This window comes from Quercus robur, chromosome 2, assembly GCF_932294415.1.
Source record: "Quercus robur chromosome 2, dhQueRobu3.1, whole genome shotgun sequence".
Classification (NCBI taxonomy): domain Eukaryota; kingdom Viridiplantae; phylum Streptophyta; class Magnoliopsida; order Fagales; family Fagaceae; genus Quercus; species Quercus robur.
In genome coordinates, this window is record NC_065535.1 from 97,125,356 (window position 1) to 97,150,110 (window position 24,755).

At 34.2% G+C, this 24,755-nt stretch overlaps 2 protein-coding genes across 4 annotated transcripts; one reads left to right on the top strand and one right to left on the bottom strand.

Moving 5' to 3' along the window:
• Nucleotides 1-1,971: 1,971 nt before the first annotated feature.
• Nucleotides 1,972-3,551, bottom strand: LOC126707627 (UPF0481 protein At3g47200-like). The gene has a single exon (XM_050407376.1). It carries the CDS (start codon nt 3,542-3,544, stop codon nt 2,222-2,224), a length of 1,323 nt encoding a protein of 440 aa, XP_050263333.1. The 5' UTR covers nt 3,545-3,551; the 3' UTR covers nt 1,972-2,221.
• Nucleotides 3,552-15,813: 12,262 nt separating this feature from the next.
• Nucleotides 15,814-19,686, top strand: LOC126716094 (uncharacterized). Of its 3 annotated transcripts, none has more exons than XR_007652006.1 (5): nt 15,814-16,074; nt 16,247-16,400; nt 18,630-18,808; nt 18,936-19,124; nt 19,235-19,686. XR_007652006.1 is itself a non-coding variant. In XM_050417086.1 (4 exons), the coding sequence occupies exons 2-4, from the start codon at nt 18,797-18,799 to the stop codon at nt 19,403-19,405; spliced, it is 372 nt and encodes a 123-aa protein (XP_050273043.1). In that variant the 5' UTR covers nt 16,143-16,400; nt 18,689-18,796; the 3' UTR covers nt 19,406-19,686. The 3 variants fall into 3 exon arrangements, 1 of the variants encoding a protein (XP_050273043.1); XR_007652005.1 differs by having other exon boundaries at nt 15,816-16,074; nt 18,689-18,808; XM_050417086.1 differs by lacking the exon at nt 15,814-16,074 and having other exon boundaries at nt 16,143-16,400; nt 18,689-18,808.
• Nucleotides 19,687-24,755: the final 5,069 nt, after the last annotated feature.

The window sequence follows — 24,755 nt, forward strand, 5'->3', positions numbered from 1 at the left end:
TCTCAATGATAGAAGCCTGCTTCTGGCTTGATTCTCATCGCTAAGCAGGTGGAAACCTTACCACAAATTCTTCTAAGGACAAAAACCTGCTTCTGGCTCAATTCTCATCACCGAGCAGGTGGAAAACTAACACTAAAAGTTTCTCAAGGACAGAAACCTGCTTCTAGCTCGATTCTCATCGCTGAGCAGGTGGAAACCTAACACAAAGTTCTCCAAGGACAGAAGCCTGCTTCCAGCTTGATTCTCATCGCTGAGCAGGTGGAAACCTTACTACAAATTCTTCTAAGGACAGAAACCTGCTTCTGGCTCGATTCTCATCGTCGAGCAGGTGGAAACCTAACACGAAAAGTTCTTCAAGGACAGATACCTACTTCTAGCTTGATTCTCATCGCCGATCAGGTGGAAACCTAACACAAAGTTCTCCAAGAATAGAAGCCTGCTTCTCGGTTCGATCATTATCACCGAGCAGGTGGAAAACTAAAAGTTTCTCAAGGATAGAAGCCTGCTTCTGGCTCGATTCTCATTGCTGAGCAGGTGGAAACCTTACACCAAATTCTTCTAAGGATAGAAACTTGTTTCTGGCTCGATTCTTATCGCTGAGCAAGTGGAAACCTAACACTAAAAGTTCTCCAAGGACAAAAACTTGCTTCTCGGTCCGATCATTATCACCGAGTAGGTGGAAACCTTACGAATACCTATGGTAACTGACACACGCGTCACCTCAGTTCACGAATTGTCAGGTAATGATGACAACTGAACCAAACAGCCCGGTACTACACACCTTTTGAGAGCGTATTAATGGGTTTCTGAACTGTCCCATATCCACCCATAAAGCCTCTCGGATAGCTATTATGTCTTGGATTCCTTGATTCGTCCTTGAGAGCCGAGCACGAATCAAGAGGGAGCTAATTTTACGGCACTGTGATACCCAGACCCATTTGAGCCTTGTATTCTGACTCAACAGTGTGGCCCATGACACCAACCCCTTGCCACCTAAGGCCCAAGCCCGAGCCCAAAATAGCTACAAGCCTAGGTCTCACGCTGCCTTAAAGCTCGATGAGTGAATAACCTTAATTAGCACACATCTAGCATCACCACTTGGGCCTTGTGTAGTGAACCATTTCCCGGGCAAGAAGACAATTGCTCGGGAGTGTTGTCTTTCGGATGCCCAGCAGTGCCTTGGGAAGTATCGCTGCTGAGCATCAATACTGAAGTGGGAACCAGTTCCAATGCCATTCCTGCCACACTGCACTCCTAACTAAACACGCACTTTGAGTTAATGACATTGGACCCCCTTTCCACTAACCACAAGAATAATCATAACTCCCTACTAACTCTTGACTATAAATATGATAAGCAGAGGAAGAAAAAGGGGGGGACAGCTGGGAGCAGAAAATGGGAAGAGGGTGAGAGCGAGAAGCAAGTTTGTTGGGTCTTGGCGCAGAGAACAACCCAAAGTAGGAAATCCTTAGCCCACCTTACAGGTAGATTGTGAGCCCAAGTGAGGCCTAGCCTTCATGGCCTTATTTCTGGCGCGCACAACTTTTATTTTATTTTATCTTTTATATTTTTGAGAAAAGAAAGTATCCTGACCTCTTGAAGTATTTAACTATTCCATTTAGTGTGTAGTATTGTATTCCCCCCTCCCACAGTTAAGAACTAATTTTAGATAAACAACATGTAATTTTAACAAAAAATGGACAATAGAATTTTCAGAATGATTGGGAGGATGGTTGTTGCACTAAAGTAGTTAGAGTAAATTTCGTTTCCCATTTTTTTTTTTGGGAGCAATTGATACAGGTGGAAGAGGAAGGAATAAAGAGTTAGGACATGTAAAAAGGCATAATAAGAGAAAAAAGATTGATAAACTTGGAACTATTCTCAATCTAACGATAACATTGAATATAAGATTAATACAAGAGGCTTTATTTGGAATCTCAAATTTCTACTATAAATATAGTCTTAAGATACAAACAACATAACGACCATAACTTCCAACATTTGAAAACACAACTCAAAAGATAAACAAGACACACATAATAAGAAACTACAAAGCTTATTTTCAAGCTAAAGACTACTTAAGCAAGATCACATTTCCAAGCAGCTTTTAATCTTCAATGACTTCTTTTCGAATGCTTACTTGGAAATTACATATCCATTATGTCACTACATCAACAATCAAACAACCATCCAAAGTACATAGATAGACGTTGAATTTATACTACTTGATAATAGAGAATATTGTTTGTATTAAAGTGAGCACAAGAAGAATGATAGCAGCGATGGTAGAAGCCGATTTCCAAGGACTGCTAAAATATTGATGTTTTAACAAGGCCTTCCATCTGTGCCAGGGTTTCGCATAGAATGCATTCAAATCTTTACTGAGAAGACAGTAATCCTTATTCATATCACTTCTGATGATTCCTCTATTAAGATTGTTAATAATAGATGTCACTACATTGTTGTCGCCGAGAGAATTAACCACGATTTCCTTCTCACAAAGTAAATCCACATCTTTGGTTGTATTGATAAGACGGTCCAATAATAAATAGAAATCAGTGTAATATAAGGGTGGTTTTCTTTTATCACATTGCTCTAATGCCATAATGTTTCGAACTTGACGTTCTGTATCATCAAAGAAATTTAATTGTGGAATTTCCAACACTCCTTTTTTGAAATTTAGGTCCGGTATGCATTTATTTAAAGCCACCTTGAATTCTACTCCTGCCTCACGCAGCTGGGTTGCAGAGTACTTGGGAAAAATCATTTCAGGGACTCTGTCTGGTAGCTCGTTGTCGTTGGGCAGTTGAAAGGATCTAAGCAGATCAGTGAAGTGGTGTATTGTCACATTTGGGGCTTTTTCATGAATGTTGAAGTCCTTAAAGAACTTAAAAGTAAGCTCAGTTAAAGAAACGGAGTCTGATTTTGAGGGTAATGCTAGGTTGTATAGTTCGTCAATAACGAAGAATGGAACTTGATTTTCAAGTAATACCAACTCCTCCTCCACAATACTTAATAGCCAGTCTTCCACCAACATAGGATCATTACTTTTCCAACTGTCGTCATAAGATGTCAAGAATAGCTCAAGAATGAAGCTTGCATCCAACCTGACCATACTCACAAAATCATCACTATCAAACGGAACAGTCTCTACATAGCAACATCGAATCCTATTTTCCATCTTCCTTAAAGTGCTTACTAAAACCTCCAAGTTTATCTCAGCCCGTTCCATGAAACGCCTGAAGTAGCTTTCTTTATGCTTTTCCATGGTTTGAAATTTTTCTTTGTCGTGGTGATAGGGACCAATTGAAATAACTTGAGGAGTGTAGGCTTCTTTATTCCATTTGCGAAGATGATATGGAACCTTGTAGATAAGACATGTTGGAAACAATGTTTCGGTGTCAATATTATTTACCAACCGTTCATTTTGATTTTCATTTCCATTTGAAGTTCTTGATTCCTCTTGAATTTCAGTATTTTCATATTCATTTTTAATTGAGGAATTTGCTTCTTGCTGAATTTGCCCACTCGCTGAATTGTCCATCTATCAAGTTGCATTCCTTAAATTTCATGATAACAAACACAAGAGACCCAGAATTAGAAACAATTGCTGATGACCCACTTAATAAAGGTCACTACTTTCAAAATTAAAATAGCCTAATGGCAGCTGAAAGAAACTTAAATATATGGAATGTTATGGAACCTACCTCGGTTAATTGTGTAGCAGTTGAAACTATCAGCAACTCATGGCATGTCTATATGGTTGTCACAGTGATCAAATTAAGCCCATGTAGAGATAAGACTACTGCAACTACAAACTTTATTAAGCAGGTTGGGTAAAGGTGGTCCAGTTCTGGATCCTGCCAAAGAGACAAAACGAATAGAGATTTTTTTTTTTTTTTTTTTTTTTTTTTAATAAAAAAAAAAAAAAATTGGTTAGTTTCGAAAAGTAAAAGAGCAAGAAGGTGCAATGAAATTTTATCTATACGGAAGTAACGGGCCTTAACCATTGCATATAAATTATGGATTGACCCAGTTCGGAATATAAACTACTCCTAATTATATTTTGACCTGAACCGGTTCTAAGTTGTCTGCCCACCCAATTCTAGCAAGTTAAACGGGTTAATTTGTTTGAATTGGAGAAAGAGAAACAGAAAGATGTACAAGCAAGGGCGCCATTAATTGCATGCATGTCCTGGACAATTACCAATAAAACTACAAATTTCGCCTTCAGATGCAGAAGCAAAGGCGAAGCTAGGGGATCAATTGCCCTCCCCCCCTTCCCATCTTAAAATTTTGATTTTTTAAGATATTTTTTTAATGATTTTTTCTTGATGTAATTCATAATTTTATTTATATGATAATTAATAGAATATCATTTCTTCTACATGCCAAAGTTCATTTGGAAAAGGAAAAGAAATCAATGTCTTTTAGAGGTTCAAAACCTGGCCTATTAAAGGAAAACAAATATTGAAAGAAAATAAAGCAGTACGAATTTTAATAATAATAAAAAGAGAAAAAAAATATCATTGCCTTCAAAAGTAATAAAAACTAACAAACGAAGTACAAATTCTAAATGTAGTAATTTATTCTTTAACATTTAGATATGTATATAAATAATAAATATAAGAATGATTACCTAAAAAACTCAAAAGTTTAGTTACTATCAAGTTTCAATTGTAGATATATACACACAATATAGTTTTAAAAGTATCACAATTTTTCATCTTGTGAATTTATATTAATCAAAATATCATAAATTCATAATTGCATTTAGTCTTTGACCATGTATTCAAACGCGTGCTCAAAAGCTCCTATATATATATATATATATATATGTATGTATGTATGTATGTATGTAAATGTGCATAATATGGACATCATTTTTCAGAAAATTAAGAATTTTAAAACCCAAGATTTGAGTCTCTGATTGTGGGGAAGGGGGGGAGACAAAATGTTAGAAATCAAAAACTAAAGCAAGTATAACATAACACGTGAAGACTTATCTAAAGCAAGATTAAACTTTGACCTTTTTTTTTAATTTAAAACAATAAACATAAAACTTTATAGAGATCTAATTTTTGAGATCCCAACACAATCCAGAGGGCATAAATTTTAACCAACAAATTCATCTACACAAAGGATAAAAATAAGTAAATAACAACATCATGCATGAACAGTGAACCTAAAATTAGAGATATGACTTTCAAAACAACATTTAAGATTAAACACATAAAAAATCACATGAAACTCCTTGTATTCGAAATGTCCAACATATAGCGATAGCATTATGAACAATGAAGGATTTAATATTGTTGATGTACGTTGAGTGAGTAAGTAGTTTAAATTATTGTTTGCCATGAATGCACGATTAAGAAGCATGAATACACATGGATAAGTATAAGAAGTTAAGAGCAGGTTTTTTTTTTTTTTTTTAATTATTTTTATTTTTATATATAAAAAAAGAAAAAGTTAAGAGCAGTTTAAATCGCAAATGAAACACTAAAAACGAGACCGGTGGTTTTTATCTGTGATATTGGTATCAAAATTTTAATGCAAATCCAAGTTAACAGTTTTTTTTTTTTTTTTTTTTTTTTTTTTTTTTTTTTTTTTTGAGAAAGAAGTTAACAGTTAATTGAAGGAAAAGATAAACACTGGGAAAAATAATTTAAAAGTGATTGCAAATTAAAAGACAGTCAAGGAATGCTATGCCTTATATTAATTGAAAATCCCAGCAACTATTATAAAGTTTGTGAAAGGCAAGACATGTTATTGTCCGTTAATAAATATTGACAGAAAAATCAGCAAATGATTGTTGTATGATATTGACCTTGAAGATTTTGGATTAAAAGAGATGATTTCGGTAAGATAAATAACGAGAAAATAAATAAGTTTTTTTTTTTTTTTTGAAGGAGAAAATAAATAAAATATATAGACAAACAAAAGAACTTAATAGGAAATGTTATGAAAGCATACCTCCTAAATTGGAAATTTTAGGAATGGCCCCGTAAGTCTGTAACTGTAAGTGCAAACTACTAACAAACAACGCAAAAATGAATGGTTCTCACTTCTCACAGCGATCAAATTAAGCCCATATATATATATATACACACACATACAAATAAGACCACGTACGGAAACTATATCTCAAAATATTACGTCACCGCTTCTTCTCTGACTTTACGGTACATTTTCTCCTGTCTTTTTGTATTTAACTTTTTACCCGGTTCTAGATCCTGCCAATAAGAGATGATACACAGCAGAGTTTATTTGTTAGAGCATTCTTATGAGCTGTTCTATAAATATGCCATTTTGATATATTAAAAAATTTACTTTATTATTTTAACACATTATTTTACAATACACCTTAAATCACATGTTTTATTTTTCAATTCTATACATTAAAATAATATTTAACTAAAACTCATCAAACACAATCAAGGAAAACCATTGCCACAACCACCACATAGTTGCCACCAACCAACAGCCACCACCACACAACCACCACACCCTCCACAACCCAAAATACAATTAAAAACAAACTCATAGCCCACCAACACCATATCGGAAACCCCAACACCACCACCACCTTAAAAAAAAAAAAAAAAAAAAAAAAAAAAAAAAAAAAAAAAAAAAAAAAAACCACAACCCAAAATATAACCACCACAACCACCAAATTGCCACCACAACCACAATACCACTGCCACAACTAACCCACAACCCACCCCATTCACAAACCTCAAAACCCATCCCAAATCAAACAAACCCAAAAGCAAAACCCACCACTGCAGGTTGATTTTGGTGGGAGGTTCTGATGACGTGGGGAGGTTGTTGGTGTGGTTGGAGGAAGACATGTCAAGGTTGGTGGTGTGGCATGGAGAATGACACGGTAAAGGCGTCGGCTAGGAGTGGTGACATCAGCGGTGGGCTGAGGAGAAGAGAGAGAGAGAGAGAGAGAGAGAGAGAGAGAGAGAGAGAGGGTGAAAAAGAGACAAACGGGGAGAGATAAATGGGTGAGGAGAGAGAAAATATTAATAAAATAATAATAAATATTTTACCATTTTTTTTTGGGTACAGTGCCAAGTTTAGAATTGCACGGTAGCACAATGCCATTTCTTTTAGCATTTGACACATCTCATGAAGCTAATATTTTGGAGTTTGGTGTCAAATGCTAAAAATATGGCATTTGACATACCTGATGAGAATTTCGATTTGGTAGATAAATACTTTAGGAAGACTCTAATTCATAAGTTAATATAACATATAGAAACATGCTTAACTCAAAAAGCCTAAGTTCAATGTGTATGAGCTCAACTATGTTATAATAACCACTCTTTCTTCCCATCACTGTGTTTGTTTTGGGGATAATATTTTCTAGAAAATAAGTCATTTTTTCTAAAAATTATTTTCTATAAAACTATCTTATTTTCCTATTTTTAGTAGTAACTTTAAATGATTGAAAAACAATGTCCTAACTTCCCGTATTTAGCTTGCTGTGAGATAAAATTGTTTTCCAAAAAATTATTCCAACACTAACTTATTTGAGACTTCACTACTTTTTCTCAAAAAAAAAAAAAAAGACTTCACTACTTAACTAACCACAATACTCATACATAATTATTCCAACACTGACTTATTTGTTTAAATTTGAGATAAAAAGTGATTTCAAGGAAATAAATATCTGATTCAAAAGTATAAAAGCAAGTGAGTGCAATATTACTTTTCTTTTAATTAATCTTGTCTTCAGTGATATGATTGAAAGAATAGCTTGGTCTTAAAAAAAAAAAAAAAACAAAAACAAAAAAAACAAAAAAAGGGAATAGCTTGGTCGTTCGCATATAAAAGGTAAAGTAGTGTTCATTAGATTTTCTTTGTAGCTTTGTTCAAAGCTATTGTAAGGAAAGTGTACATAGTCAAAAAGAGTTAGATAAATATACCTTATACAATGAAAGCAAGAGGTGCAAAAGCTTTCTTAAAAAAAATCTCATATTGCATTATATGATTGACAAGAATAGCTGAACCTTTTGATTGGAACATTAATTACGGGTAGTATACGAAAAATAAAAGAAGCTGATCCTATATCTAAGTCATTAAGTATTTTTAACAATAAATTTTTAATGAAAGAGTCTTATAACATAGGACCATTTCTGGCTTCCTGTAAAAAAAAAAAAAAAAAAAAAAAAAAGTTGGATTCTAATGTCTTTTCCCGAAATATATTGTTGTATGACCAAAAATATAATTTAACAACCATTGTAAATTGCACAATATAACCTATACAAGCATGATAAGTTCATATAACCTTAATGGAAAATATTGATGGAGGGGTTGCTAATGATGCGAACGGAATATAACTTTAAAGGTAAAATTCAAATTTTGAAACTTCAGTGTAAAATTCAAAGACTCCCAAACCTAGAGTATAATTTAGACTTCAGCCTAAATGAAATGAAAACACACTTTATGGTATGCCCCGAACAATAGACGGATTGGTTAAAAAGAAAAGAACCTCTTCAAACTTCAAAGACCTGTGCAAGGTTGGAGCATCCGGTATTGTAAGCCCCACCAAGATTATAGAGCCAAAAGAATTGCTTATTAACTTCCTTCCTAACAAACTTTACAATGAAAAGTATAGTGGCAAATCCTGCAAATAATAAAAAATAAAAAAAGTGGAATAAGAACTTAAGAGTGGTTTATACCCTATTTAACTCTCACGTTAACACGGCCAAGTTCCTCTGAATCAGAAACTCTCACATTAACACTCAAGAACCCGGAATAAGGTTTGGGGTAGTACTACACTCAACCTAGAAAGGTCTTCTCTCTTTTGGAAAACTCACACATACTAAAGAATGTCTTATCTCACAAGATACATGAGTCTTATCTCAAACTAAAGAACCACTCAAATTAAAAGTTACGAAGGAAAGAATATGTCTCATAAACTTTTACTTTTTATTGATATCAAATGGCAAATCATGTGTGAACATGTTATACACGTTTAAATTAAATAAACCAAAATAAGTGTATCTAGTATTATATACTCCCTATTTTTCTTTTTTTCTTTTTCAATTTAAATTCTTAGTCTCAGTCTCACACCCATCATTTCATACAATATCATATTAAAATCTATTAGGGTCATATTTTTATGTAGTTGGCATATTCTTTGACAAAATGCCTTTTACTTGTATTTTGATAGTTTTAAGTGGATTCAAGAATATCATGAAGTATGTTTGATAAAATTTACAAGTGGTAGTAAGGAAGACATGAAGACTACACAAAAAAACAAGTGTGAAAAGCTGAAAATTGGTGGCTCAACACCTAGCTCGATACAAGCATTTATCGAGAATAAATGAGGCTTGATACCTCTCAATCTATTGAGCTTCGCAAATCCAAAATTTTCAAATCTGATTTTCGGCCCATGATGACTTGGCTTTCTAGGGTTTCGTTGTCTAACCTACTAGATGATATAAAAGCATTATTTTACAGTCATAATCATATACAGAGACTCACACAAAGAATCTATACACTTATTGTGAAGCTACTGCGTTGTTATGCACCTTAGGGTTTTGTGACCAAGTTGCTTCCTCTTCTACAAGTGCGTTGTGAAGAACTTTGCATCCAATAACAAGCTTCAAGTTGCTAGGAGTTAGTTACAAATTGGAGATTTATGCAGTTGAAGAAATCTCTAAAAAATCAAGTCCAATTAAGAATTGGCGTAAGGATTCTTTTGTAAGTAGGTACTTTGGGATAGGCCAGGAGGGTAAGATTCATTATAATTGTAATCACTTGATTTGATTAGTAAAGGTTTCTCTGTCACTAAGAAAGTTTTGGCTCTGGCCATCTTCTCTTAGGCTGTCCCTTCCTTGTGAAGGTGTTTCTGTCCTCCTTAGGTAACAAGTTTACCTTTGGAGCTTGTTGGGTGTTTTTTGTGGGGTTTAGGGAAATATTGTTGCCATGGAGGATATTACCAAATCCTGGAATAACCTTTCTCTCAACAAGAGAGAAGGTTTGGATCTTACATTGCAGAATAAACTAAGGTTCCCTAAGTTCATCATAGCTGCAAAATTCCTAACTAGGTGAGCCTTAAATATAGAAACAGTGGGGTGAACGTTCAGGTAACTATGGCGGTCTACCAATGGTTTTAAAATTAAAACCTCAAGGATCAAATAGTCCTTTTTGTTTTTAGTAATCAGATGGATGTTACTCGAATCATTTAAAGTGAACCCTGATGTTTTGACAACACCTTGCTGTGTTGGAAAATTTTGATGCTGATGTTCTTGTCCAAGAGCTCCAGTTTCAAAAGGCCACGTTTTAGGTCCAAGTGCATGATATTCCAATCCATTTCATGACAAGAGGAGTGGCTGGGAGCATTTGTGATATTATTGGCAAGGTGAGTAGGTCAATTGGCAGAGTGGATGAGGATGGTGGTAGTTTTATTCGAGTAAAGGTGACTCTAGACACCTCCTAACCTTTTTGTAGAGGCCAGTTAATATCCTTTAAGAATAGAAATAAATTCTAGGTCAAGTTTAGATACAAAAGACCACCTAATATTTGCTATTGGTGTGGATGTCTAGATCATGGCGATAAGGAATGCAAGTTGTGGATTGAAAGCAAAAGTACTCTCACCCCTTATCAGAAGTAGTTCGACCAACGTTTAAGAGCTACCCCGTATCTAGCTACTACGATGGAGCCAAGATGGTTGGCAAAAAAGCTCGGTCAAACGGTGGAGAGAGCAACTCAGATATGGCGGAGGAAACTTTTCAAGGGCATCAATTCGAATCCACTAGTGTTAGAGCACTTGTTTTGAGGGCCACGAAGGCCTTCAAAATTTCCTTTTCGGCAATATATGTTTCGAAGGTTATCAAGGGTCAATTGAACTCTTAAAATAATTTTTTTCAAGGTTTTTTAATACTTTTTTTAAGGGTTTTGACCCTTGAAAAAAGTCATATTTGTTGTAGTGACTCTTGATTAGGGGTGTCAATTTGGGTTAGCGTGTCGGGTTCAAGTCGTGTCGAGATAGGGGTATTCGACTAAATGGCTCAACCCTAACCCGACCCATTTAATAATCGTGTCATGATCCTTCAACCCTAACCCGACCTGTTAATAAGGCGAGTTAACCTAACCCAACCCATTTGACACGATTAATAAACAAGTCGTGTTGGGTTGACACGAATGTAACACAACCCATTTCAACCTGCATAATATTAAATATAACATCTATTTAGAAATAAATTTTTTTACATCCAAAAAGTAGTGCATACACTTCAAGTCTTCAACCCACATTCAAAATAATATAGTTCAACAAAAATATAACATTCATTTAAAAATAAGTTTTTTACACTCCAAAAGAAGTGCATACACTTCAACCCAAATTCAAAAGAACAAAGTTTAACAAAAATAAAATAACATAGTTCAACAAAAATATAATATTCTTGGAACTCACCAAATACCAAGTATCAATATTGAAAAAATTTGAGCAAATAGTAGAATAATCCTAACTATAACCACGATTATCATCCATAGATTCTTTGTTGATGTCCAAATTTATAACATCTTCCACAAGCTCATCCAATTTCATTTGTGCAAGTTCTACGCCAAAAAAAAAAAAAAAAAAAAAGTATTAGTAGTTCTAGGGTCTGTAAAGTTTCAATTTCCTATTATACCCTTGTAAATTTTTGTAATTACTCACTTTTTTTTTTAAATTTAAAATATATGTTAAATATAAAAGGTTTTTGACAAATCTAAAATAAAATAAATATGTATTTGTTATACGAGTTAAACGGGTTGTATTAAGTGGGTCATTTCGGGTTGACACAAATAAATTGGCGTGTCTATTGCGGGTTACGTGGGTTGACCCGCTTATGACACATTTCTTATCGTGTCGCTTTCAGGTCGACCCATTTATGACCCAAACCCATTAAGACCCAACCCTAATCCGAAAAAACACTTGTCAGGTTCGTGTCGTGTTTACAGGTTGGGTCGAACATTGACACGCCTACTCCTGATATGGAATTGGACATGGATGGGGGGAACTCAAAAGGAATGCATTAATAACTCTCCGTCTATTTTGCCCACTGAGATGGATAGTCCAGCTAGGTGTAATTCAAAATCACAGAAGTCTTGTGTTAGTGTAGACGATTGTGGTGAGACTGATAAGGAAGGTGTTACTATGTGAGTAAAGTCCTTGAGCGAGAATTCAGGTTTGTAACTGAAAAAATAGGGTCAGCTTAAAGGTGAGGATCCTTTCCTAGCTAAACTTCAGGAGATTGATAGGGATATTAGGAAGTTTGAAGGCGAGAAATGTGGAACAGATCCAGTGGGTGGTGAGCTATCCAATAATATCCCCTTAACTTCACTTTTATATCCTGTTGGTATTTTAAATTCAAAGTGCAAGGTGGGAGGAATGGAGAGCTTTCTCAAATTGGCAGTGTCTAAGTATATGGGCCTCCCACTTTGGGGCTGAACCTAGACACTACCAAATCACCTCTAAATGGTTTGGATATGGAAAAGCCTAGATCACCTTATCAAGACTCAATTACTAAGCCCATTCTCCTTAAGGCTTCACAGGGAGTGTAGGGGAGGAAATGGATCATGATTGATCCTTCCGCCTAAGGTAATGTAACTCAGACTTCAAGTATTGACCTAGCATGTGAAAGGCCAAAACCTATAATCTCAGAACCTTAACCCGTGAAGAGAAGAGTGGTTTGCAGCAATGATTTTTCTCCCCAATCTTAATCATCAGCAGGGGCTGGATCCCAGCCTTGCCGTTCACCATGAATTAGGTAAGCTGAAACTACCGAGGGCTTAGGAATCACCGGTGAGTTCGAGATCTTTCAGAGTTAGTAAAGCAAAAGGTCCCAACTCGGTTTTTCGAATGGAAACTAGGAGGAAAAAATTTTATTTGGAGAGATTGAGATGTAGGCTGAAGTTTGACTACTTGTTCATTGTGCTAAGGAAAAATCAGGGTGGAGGTCTTGCCTTGCTATGGATGAATGACTTGAATTTGCACATTTGAACTTTCTCGCCTTAACACATCGATGCGATGATAAATCCAAGAATTGATGACACTTGGTGCTTCACGGGATTCTACAGAGCTCCTAAAGTGGCCAACTGGGAAGATTCTTGGTTAGTGCTTCGCCATCTTGCCTCTCAATACAATTTACTGTGGGTGTGTATCGATGATTTAAACGAGATTTCCAAGGTAGAAGAGAAATTGGGAGGAGCTATTTGGCCTGGAAAAAAAAAATGATGGGCTTCAGAGATTGTCAAGATTTCTGTGGGTTTAAGGATTTGGGTTATACGGGTTTTCCCTTTACTTGGTGTAATATGCGTTTTAATGGTCCTCTAGTATGGGTTTGGCTAGATAGAGCTCTGGCAATAGCTAATTGGATTTTGAAATTCCCTTCAACCCGTCTTCACCATCTGCAAGGTTTGTCTTCTAATCATAAGCCTCATGGTTTGTCTTCTGATCATAAACCTTTATGGTTAGCTTCTGATGATGTCAATACTCGCTTTTATCGATCTCAAAAACCATTTTGGTTTGAAACCATGTGGCTCAAAGATGACCGATGTGAAGGTGTAGTTAACTCGGCCTGGGATATGTGCTTGGAAGGGGATGCCATGGGCAAAGTGATAAGGAAGGTCATTGATTATCAAACACAATTGAAACTTTGGGATAAAAATACTTTTGGTAATATTCACATTGAATTAGCCCGTAAAAGGAAGCAACTACTAAAGGCAATAGGTGATTCCATGTCTCACTTAACCTCTGGGAATGATATTTTTCCTCTCTGATAACTAGTTTATTGGTAGAGCTTGTGGTTTTCTTTTTCAAGGGTGGGGAAACACTCTCTCTCTCTCTCTCTCTCTCTTGACTTCTACCATGAATTCCATTCTCAAATACTGGAACAAACTCTCCCTAACAGATAGGGAAGACATCAACGTAGATTTTGAACCACCTGATGTTCACAGTAGAGGCAAAGACCTCACTTGGGCTGCTAAATTTCTAACCAAGAGAACCCTTAATGTTGAAGTCGTTGCTAGAACCTTCAGTCCTCTTTGGAAATCACAAAATGACTTTCACATCAAGGACGCAGGCAACAACATACTCCTTTTTGACTTTGAATTTGATGCAGACACTAAACATGTCCTTGTGAATGAACCCTGGTCCTTCGACAGGCATCTAGTTCTCCTCCAACGTTACGAGGATAACACCCCCATCTGAGACATCATCTTTTCCTCCACTGTCTTATCGATACAACTCCACGACTTGCCAGTCAGAATGATGGATGCTCCTACTACCATTGCCATTGGCAAAACCTTGGGCACTGTCATAGAATCACATGACGTGTCCAGTATGTTTGGGGAAGATTTTATGCGTATTAGGATAGGCATTGACACAACTCAGCCCCTCTGTAGGGGTCGAAAAGTAAACCTTAGTCAAGTAAAGATTGGTTGGATCTCTTTCAAATACGAGAAATTGCCAAACTTCTGCTATTGGTGTGGTTCTTTATTCCATGACGACAAAGACTGTGAAAAATGGTCAAGCAGTAGATGCTTACTCCTAATTGAATCACAAGAATACGACGCCTAGCTCCAAGCCCCTCAGTTCTACTCAAGAAAAAAAAAAATCTTTGTCAAGGTCAAAGGATTAGCTCCAGCAATGAAAGACAAGGTCCCCCAACTCCACACTGTCGCTTCACAGCCAAGGGGAGCGACTAATCCCTCTCCCAATGTTCATAGGATGCTTGAACCACCAGTTCCACCAGTTGCACCAGCTCTACCGATAAGGAAAGTCTCATCAATCCCGAGAATCTCGTCCCACCTTCCCTAGCAAGTAAGTCCATTCCCAAGATTTCCTCCCCACTCCCTAATTTTTCTTCATCCATTTTTTATAATCAAATTAATGAGATTGATACGGAATTGAATATGTTTGACCAACCAGCCACCCTCCTAAGGAATGTCTTTATTCCCCTTGATCACCCTAAGCCTTCTCAGGGTTCTAACAACCTGTCCCTCTCAGTCACTACCCCCCAAAAGTCAACTTCGACTACCTCCTCTAGGATGCAATAATTGTCCAAGATGACCTAGCTGAAGAATCCTCTATCCTTTCCCCAAACCGACCCAAAACCATAGAAAATGGAATAAACCATTCCATTAGGCATGTTTGTTCACTTGCCTTATTAAGGTAGTTTTGTGATTAGTCATATTAGGTTCAAAAAAATTTTAGGTGCACCAGCCTTTGAAAAATTTTAAATAGCAGAACAATCAAGAAATTATAAGCAAAGGTTTACTATTCAAGTAATTTACAAAGATCGAAAACCTTCGGCAAAATAGTTTATGAACGAGTTCTCTTCTAGTCTATGGTCCATGCCTTAGAGAACCTTTTTGATGGAAAAAAAGGCTTTTTTCAAAGATTATATTAGGATTAACTTCAATTTAACGCTTGTTTCTTATTTATACTCATTCCATCAAAGATTAAGAGTATCATTAACAGTAGATTTTCAAGTGATTGTTTATCAAAATTAACATCTATTTACCAAATAGCATCTATATATATATAAAAGCAGAAGCTGAGAGAAAATGAGTTCCTAGAATTAAGGAGAGAATGACAAATAGGAAAACTCCCTACTTAAAATTCAGACATCTGTAACTTTAAAAAGCGATACATTATATTGTTTTCAAAATGTTAACGCCGTTTGGCTGTAATTATTTATATTAAAAAAAAAAACTGTTAAAAGAAAAGAAAAAAACGTAGAAATTTTGAAATATCTGCCTTCTCTTCAGACTACTTAACATTTGCTCTTTCTTAAAAAAACAAAAGAAAAAAATAATAAAACTACCAATTTTGCGATACAGAGAAAGAGAAAGAGAAAGAGAAAGGGAAAAAGGGGAAAAACCTACTCTCTTCATATCAGTCTTCTTAACTTTTTTCCTCTCTAAAAAAAACCCTAGCCATACTACGATAGAGGCGATCTCTTCACATCAAACTCCGCTAGGAGAAAAGAAAAGAAAAAAAAAAGAAAGACTTGCGCCACACTTGAGATTCGATTGATCATCGCTATCCCCTTTTGAGTTTTCCAGGTACGTTCTTCTCTCTCTCCCTCTCCCTCTCCTTCTTTCTATGATTTTTTGTTGTTTTGATTCGGTTTTGAAACTTCTCTGTGATTTCGGGATAAGTTTCTTCTGTTTCCGTCAATTTACGGAATATTGTAGATCTGTTTTGCGATTAAAACCCTATCGATCTTCTCTTCAGACTCTGCGAACCAGTGGATATTCGTACGGTCGGCCGCTGCCATACCCTGCCGGGCTTAGACCATCACAATCGGCATCCGTCAAAGCTAAATACGATCAAACGCCCCATAGGTTTTGAGATACGGAGTTAGAGATTGGCGCTATTTTGACGAAAGGTACGCATCATTTCTGTTTGTTCATTCTACCTTTTTTGAGTGCTTTGTTGTGAAAATTGGACGAAATATACGCATCTTTTCTCTGTGTTCATTTTTCCCCTTTTGGTACTTTGTTGTGAAAATTGATTGTTCAAATCTCTGCAGGAATTTTCCTGTATAATTTCGTTTAAGAACTATTGTTCAAATCTCTTACTGCATTTTATGCCTAAACACTACTGAAGTGTTTGCTATAAGCAAAATTTGTGTTTCATATATTTGTGTTTTCTGTTTTCCAGAGCCACATTAAGGGATTGGTTAATAGAAAAATCCTAAGAATTAGTTGATATATTAGCTCCTATAGAATGGTTTACCACCCTACCCTTACTAACCTAATGTGCCTTTTATGCCGTACAATATTGAGTGCTACAGTCAATTTGATTGGGGTGGTTTTTCACTGATTTTAAATAACCATTAATCAATTTAACAACGTAAGGCAACAAAGCGAAAGAGATATCTAACCATATTTGCACTTCCCAATGGTGTAGACTGTAGAAGAGTCTTTGTGTCCTTGCGTGCAATGCAGCAAGATCATGTCACTTTCCAGTTCATTGTTTTGTCAGCCTTTTTTATCCATTGGATAGATTGTCCCCATAATGTTGCTTGCAATTGAAAATCTTAGGCTTTATTGATAGTAGTTTCTGCAGTATTTTTATTTATTTTTATATCACTGGATTAGGCTGTCCTAAGATGGATCAATTTTAATTGGAATGAAAGGCATGCTTGGCCTATAAGAACTCCCAACTTTACAAACCAGCCTTTCACAAATGGTACAGCTCAAAACTAAAAGGGCATCGTAATTTGTGTATATTATATATATATATATATATATATATATATAATATATAACTACTACTAGATTTATCCCCCGAGCACTTCCTAAAGGAATGTCACAAGCATTTATTGGCTGGTGAATATGCTTCCCTTAATTCAACATCATTGGCTGTCAAAGTTGCAGAGTTCCATATAATACTATGCTACATTTACCAAAACAAAGAATCTAACTCTAGATATACAGGTATAAATCCATCAGCTCCATTTTTTAGTAAAGCCACATTGTCTCAGCATATATATAAAGAAATTCCAATTGATGTAATCATGGGCCTCCTCTAAATCCAGCTTACATAATACTCCTGGTATGGCAAATTTCAAACGAATCAGTTCGAGTTGTAGTCTAATTACGTTGCAGGAAAAGAGTTAGGGGCCTTTTTATAAATATGAGAGCTCGAATTCAAACAAATCCTAATCCTTTTATTCAGTAAATTCTAACCCTACATGTAAATTTGTAATTATTGTAATAAAACTTGAACCAGTGAGTGCCAAATGACTAAGATGGACTCTCAACCGAATGGGCCTTTTAACTGATGCAAGTCCTTAGGCATTAGTGGAGGTCTTCCAAAGAGGCCCATTATTTGAAGCAATGCAACTATTGTGTCACAATCATACTAATCTTTTGTTTCATAGAGCTTATTGTTTATTTATTTATTTTTGTTAACATTTAGAGTTATGTTTGGATGTGCTTTTGTTTTAAATGCTTAGCAGAGATTGATGGGGTAGATGGCAATGGCAAGACCAACATTTGATTTTTTTTTGAATCGTTTTAACTTTTATTCAGTTTTAAAATCAATTTGACTTCTAAAGTAAATTTGTAAAGTCAATTCAACATTAGATATTTGGCTTTTAGTTTAACTATTATTGGTTTCTAAAGTCAATTTGTATTTTAAGATTGTGATATGCTCCCAAGAATTTGTGTATTTGATTATTTACCAGCCATTTCAAAGTGAACAATTTGCAATGTTAATGGCTATTCTGCCATTCTGCAGAACAGGGGATGTAGAAGTAGGTATGTAACATTTAGTTTCCTTTATCTAATTCTTTATTGTTAGCTCACCAAAAATGTAAATATACTTTCAAACCATTAATATTGAAACATCTCATGCTTTTATTTTGTTGCTTTGTTGAGAAACTGTAATAGGCAGTACAGTCGTAATTGATTTTCGTACTCCCTGAAGAAATATCTTCTAAGAGTGGGCCACAACTTTACTTGCAATGTTAACGCTGATTAGTGTTTGAGTGTCTTATATGGCACACTTTGTACTTCTTCCTATTTGTTTATTGGTCTTCTATTATTTCTGTTAATTGTTTCTTCAAACTTATCTTATTTTAAAATGTTATTTTATTTCATATTTTTAGTGCATATTGGCATGACCAGCATGAAGATTTATTGAGTTTTTTTTAATGCCTCTTATAAGTGTTGAATACAAGTCCAAGTACAAGATGAAACCGGATCAACCACATTCATATTGTTTGACAAAGGAGCTGAGAAAATTATTGCTAAAACTGCAAAAGAACTTGCAGAGATGCAAGAAGAGGTAATTTCATATATAAATGTCAGCCCTATATATTTATTTTCTGAAAACTGAAGTTTTAATACTTTCTTACCAATGTTGCATGTATATTTATATATATTGCTAATTGAATGATACTTTATTTATACAGATGTTGAAATTAGATGAGAATACTTTACCAAAAGAGATTCAAAAAATAATTGGCAATGAATATTTGTTCCAACTGCATCTTGATGAATATAATTTGAAGTATGGAAAAGAAAATTACACGGTCTCAAAAATTTTGGAGATGGAAGTTTTACATAAGCAAAAAGACTCAAGTAAAGTTGAAGAACATCAGGTGATTGAAATATACTTACTTCAACATGCTTATTATATGATTCAAACATTAGTTTACACATAATATACTTTACATATCTAATAGATACATAACAATGCAAATTATTGCAGGAAACAATGGAGGAAATTGTAAGAAAATCAAGGAAGGACAAGTACATAGCCAATCAAAAAATAGAAATAGGAGAAACATCTGTTCAAAGACCTGAAAGAATGCCGCTCCAAATGCTTCAAAAACGTCCAAAAAGTACTAAGCAAATTGCTACAAAGAAGAAAAAACACTGAACTCTTTTGTATATACTACCTTACTCTACAAGTCTTTATGTATTTTATAGTATTGCTAATTATTATTTTTTTAACTTTACAAGACCAAACTGAATGTACTGAATAAAGCTGACAGATTAGAACAGCGTTACTATAAAATGTAATTATGTTTCACAATTTAGTATGTTAGACACTGTGATAGCCCAAAATGGTTGATTTCAAAGTGTATAAGCTGAATGAAGAATGTAGACAACAGGATTTGCTTTATTAAAATAAATAGATTTTCCCCTATTGTTTAGTTATTGTAAAGTAAAAAGTTATGTGTGTCAACATAGTGTATATAATTGTACTATGGCTGTTTCAATCAGTTATATATCTGCTTGAATACATCAAAATTTTCCTTATAATGTCAATTGTGCTATTATTACTTATGAATTGCTTAATGGAACACTATGGAGTTTTACCTAAGAAATATAATAAGTTAAATAATTTCTCTTTCCATTTCTTTTCCTCTCTTCCTTCTTTTTTTAAAAGAAATATAAAAATATCTAATTCTTACAACTTTATTACTTCTAATGAAACCATTGTTATAACTTTACATAGTAGAGTTGTAATGACTAAGAGTCTTAACAATATATAATATATATTCAAAGCAATTACCTGTATTTTCTTCTACTTATGAGATTTTAAATGATCCCGCGCATCGCGCGGGTTAAACACTAGTTTTAAGTAATTGTTCACACAAAGACTCCAAATAAGATGAGTTTTTACCTCACTCTTATATTTCATTAAATAAATAAATAATATACTGTAGTATAAATATAAATATAATATAATTCAGTAATTAGGATAATTCTTAATGGGACACATACTCCTAATGGAGATTTTCTTAGGAGGGCTTCATCATCTATAGTCCATACAAAATGTTGGCTGAAGATGAGAATGACTACATTTTAATTATCAAAAAGACTGCATTTTCTATATTGGCCTCTTGATCACGTGTATTGCAAATGAAGAAAAAAGGCATGATCACCACATAGCACATGTATTGGCTTCTAAATAAAGAAGATAATATCCATGTGCACACCCGCACACACTCATACAGATATATACTGCCAAAATTAAAATTCTACTATTTAAGTCATGTGACAAATAGGAGCATCCATGGTCGGATCGAGTGGAAGAAAACTCAACCTGTTGTTGACCGAAGAGGAGTGGTGGATAGGGCTCTTCACGAGTGGCAGGCGGTTTGGTTGACACTGGCTAACGTTGAAGAGAGGCGGAAAACTGCTCAAAACGACAAAGATTCGATGATAATCTTGCTAGATCTAGTGAGCTACTAGATTCAGTGAAGATCTCGTCAAATCTAGTGGATATCTACTGAATTTGGTGAGGTCTCATTGAATCTAGTGGATCTTCGAGTTCATTTTAAAACAAAAATATTTATTTTCATCAAAATAATATTTTACTTATGTTCAAGCATATTTTTAACATATTAAAAAAATTATCCCCAATAACCAAATTATTACTTTGGGGTTACTAAAATAATATGATATAAAGTCAAATTCTACGAATATATGAATATATAAATGTCAATTATCTAGAATTTAATTCTTATGAGTTTAAACTCTCAAGAATTTATAACTCTCATAATCTAAAATTCTTAGCAATTAAATAGAACTCCGAAGAAAATGTACGGTAACAAATTGGTGTCCACCAATCAACTGGAGGTGTGGACCGATGTGGATCGCAGTGGTGGCCTAAGCCCGAGTTATAGTAATGCTCGTGAAGACATCATTGTTGCAATCATTGTTGGCAGCATGCTCCATTTAGCATGCCTTGGAATATGTGTGCTCTTGGCATCGACTTGGGGGATGTACTAGATTTTTTAGAAAAGAATTGTGGACATTCAGTAAATGTTAAAAGTGAATTTCAAAAGCAGTTCTAATCCAAAGGATTATTATCAAAATGATGATTTTAACAACAAATTCATAGGCTAAAAGTTAGTTGGTAAACTCTCATGATACTTGAAATGGAGAAAGTGCATTTTATAGTAAAAAATTTGTTTCCTATAACTAACCATCTACAAAGTGTTACATCATTTAAAGTTATAAATGATAACTCTAGATATACCTTTGAGTGTGTAATTGTCAATTTGAATTATAAAATCAATCCATTTCAAATAGATAGGATTCTTGTGCCCAAACATTTTATGTTTCCAATTGTACTAAAATCCAAAGCAAGAAGGAGTTGGCACCAAATTGACAGGGATTAATTACTTAGATAAGTGGATTAACTAAGGTTTTTTTTTTTTTTCAATCATTATATGCTCTATTTGTTGAGGTTGTCTTAAATTTGGTAATCATAAATGATAAATTTAATCACACACAAAATTTACAACCTTTTGTAACAACTATTGAAGTGTAATGTTCAGATTAATATACACTTAAAATAGTATCAAAATGTGATTCAAGTAAAAGTGATATCACACCGATCACAACTTATCAATGAGAGATGATAATGAGAAAAAAGAGCATATAAAATCCAAGTAGCAAATTTATTTATTACACGATCAAATACTTGATAATTGATCCACACACTAAGTCTTTTCCATTTTTACACTTTCAGAATATTATTTTGGGCCAATCACTTGGCTTCTAATGCATACTTCATAGACACATTTACTGGTAAAAATTGAACTGGTACTGTGGTGGGCACCCCTTGGGCACCCAGAATTTCCCATGCCACTCCTGTTGAATGCGTCAATAGGAGGACGAGGTACTGCCGATTATCCTTTCATAACATAGACTCCAATACTGTGCAGAAAGCCTCGTTTGAGTTTCCCGTGGAATCCTACAATTTTCTCATCTTTTGAGCTAGAGGAGTCTGAGGAGAAACGGGTCCCTTGCTTATCTCCGAAAGGTCCATGCTCTTTCTCGTTAGTGTGAAATGTGATGGATTTGATAATTGTAGATTCCATTAATGGTCCATAATATCCACTTATGTGAGTTAAGCGCTCAGTTAGACCAAATGTTATCTGATCCACAACAACCCGCCATAATTAGTAATATATGGTATGAAATATCTACATGTTTCATTCGACAGGAGATACATTAAGAAAAATGGTAAGAATACAGTATAAAAAACGGAAATGAAAAAAATCCTAAATAAACATAAATACGGATATATTACGAATTTAAACGATAAAGGAACTAAAAATATTAATTTTAATAATTTAATTTATATATATATATATATATATATAGATATATATAGTGTAAGTGTGTAACGTTTGAACCAACTAAGCAAATATACTGCAGATAAAAGTATTGAATTTTAGTTAAGTTAAAATAATTTTGTGCAAGTATAATGCGGAAACCTTTAATACTTGTTTAGTACATTTAAGGCATAAATGTACTTTTTGTATCTACATTTTTATCATATTTTTATTTTTGTCCCTACTTTTAATTTTACCGTCTTTAGTTTCCAAAATCAAAATGTGTTCTCATTTTAATCCCTACTGTCATCTTACTAATAAAAGGATTGTTGGCACACTTAATACTGACATAACTATTAAAATATTAATTAAAAAAAAATATTTGGCATAAAAAATGCCATTGTTTCAAAATTAAAATAATAATAATAATAATAATTTCTCTGCCCCTAAATTCAACCACAGAAGAATTTGGAAAAAAAAAAAAAATTCAAAAAAAACCCAACAAATGTAAATCCAACCAAGCAACAATAAAGACTAGCCTAAGATGTATAAAAAAAAAAAGACTAGCCTAAGTTAAATTAAACATTTTTTCTTTCTATAGTTATCAACTCTACCCACATGGAAAAAAAAAATTAATAAGAAAATGAAAGAAGGAAAGAAAGAAGGAAGAGTAGAGAGAAAGGGGATCTTGAATTTGGGATAAGAACAACTCTTGGCTTCACGATTTCATTTACAGATGAATTTGAAAGAAACCACAAACAGCACAAACAAACCAAAACAAAAATCCAACCAAGCAATGATAAAGGCACCTGCAGATGAAACCCAAAATTCAACGTACCATATTCATAGACCCATTTGTACAGCATCTGCAGGCTTCAAGCCAACCAAACAAACAAAAGCTCAAGTGCTTCCAAAACCAAACCTCAAGCCCCAAACCCACCTTGAAAATAAAAAATCCAAATGCCCAACCACCACCACTACGTGCTAGCTCCCTTAGGCACCCACCCGAGAGAGAGAGAGAGGCTTTGAATTTGGGTTTGATTTTGAGTTTGTAGTAATTTTGATTTTGACAGAGAGGGAAGCTTTGATCGGGAGAGAGAGAGAGTTAGAGAGCCATCTTTTTTTAATATGTGGGGTTTGATTTGTTGGGTTCGGTCATTTCAGTGTTTTGGTGGTATGATGAGTTTGGTTGCTAAGAAAATGCAAGAAAAGAAAAGAAAATCTTGATTTTTTAATTTTCGGGGAAATCATACATGTTATTTCATGGCCGGGAAGAACATGAACAATCATGTTCTGGGTTCTTTGTATTCTTCCGAAAAAATAACGAAAAGAAAAGAATTTTTTTTTTAAATCACAAGTTTATAATTTTGTTTTAATTGTTTTTTTACGTGGATTTTTTTTAATATTTAAAATGTTGTCGTGAGATTATTTAACTGCTAAATAAAAATTATTATTATTATTTTAAAGAAAATGTTATGTCCACAATATTTTCACAACAAATTTTATGTGACAGGTTGTTGCGGTTTGTTAATGGTAGGGTAAAAAAGTAATTTTAATAATAAATTCAAATTTGAACCAATAAACAATTAACCATCTTTGATTTATTGTGAAAATATTGTGGAAGTAACATATTATTTTAATGGTCTCATAGATGTCTTATGTGTTAACTACTTACTCCGTCAGCCACATAAACTATTTTTCATTAATGAGATGATAATAGAGACTAAAATGGAAGGCATTTTTTATTTTGGAGACTATAAGTAGCAACATAGAAAAGTACAGACTAAAATGGGAATGAGACTAAAGTATAAGTATTAAAAATACATTTACGCCTACATTTAATTATAGAAAACGTGTATTTTCAGAGTATTTTTGTCCAGTACAGTGAATGGGAGTTGTATTAAAAAAATACACATGTATATGCAATATATGGTACAGTATGCATATTTTATAACTAACCATGCACGCAGCCCTCAATAAAAATTAAAATAAATAAATAAATAAAAAAGAGTGTTTTGTAATATTGTATATATATCTATAAATCAAGATTGGAGCCATGTATGTTAACAGATATTCACCTTTTTTATTTTCAATGTCGATCCTCCATCACCATTCTTCTTTCCCGGTATAATTTGGCCATTGAAATCATAAAAA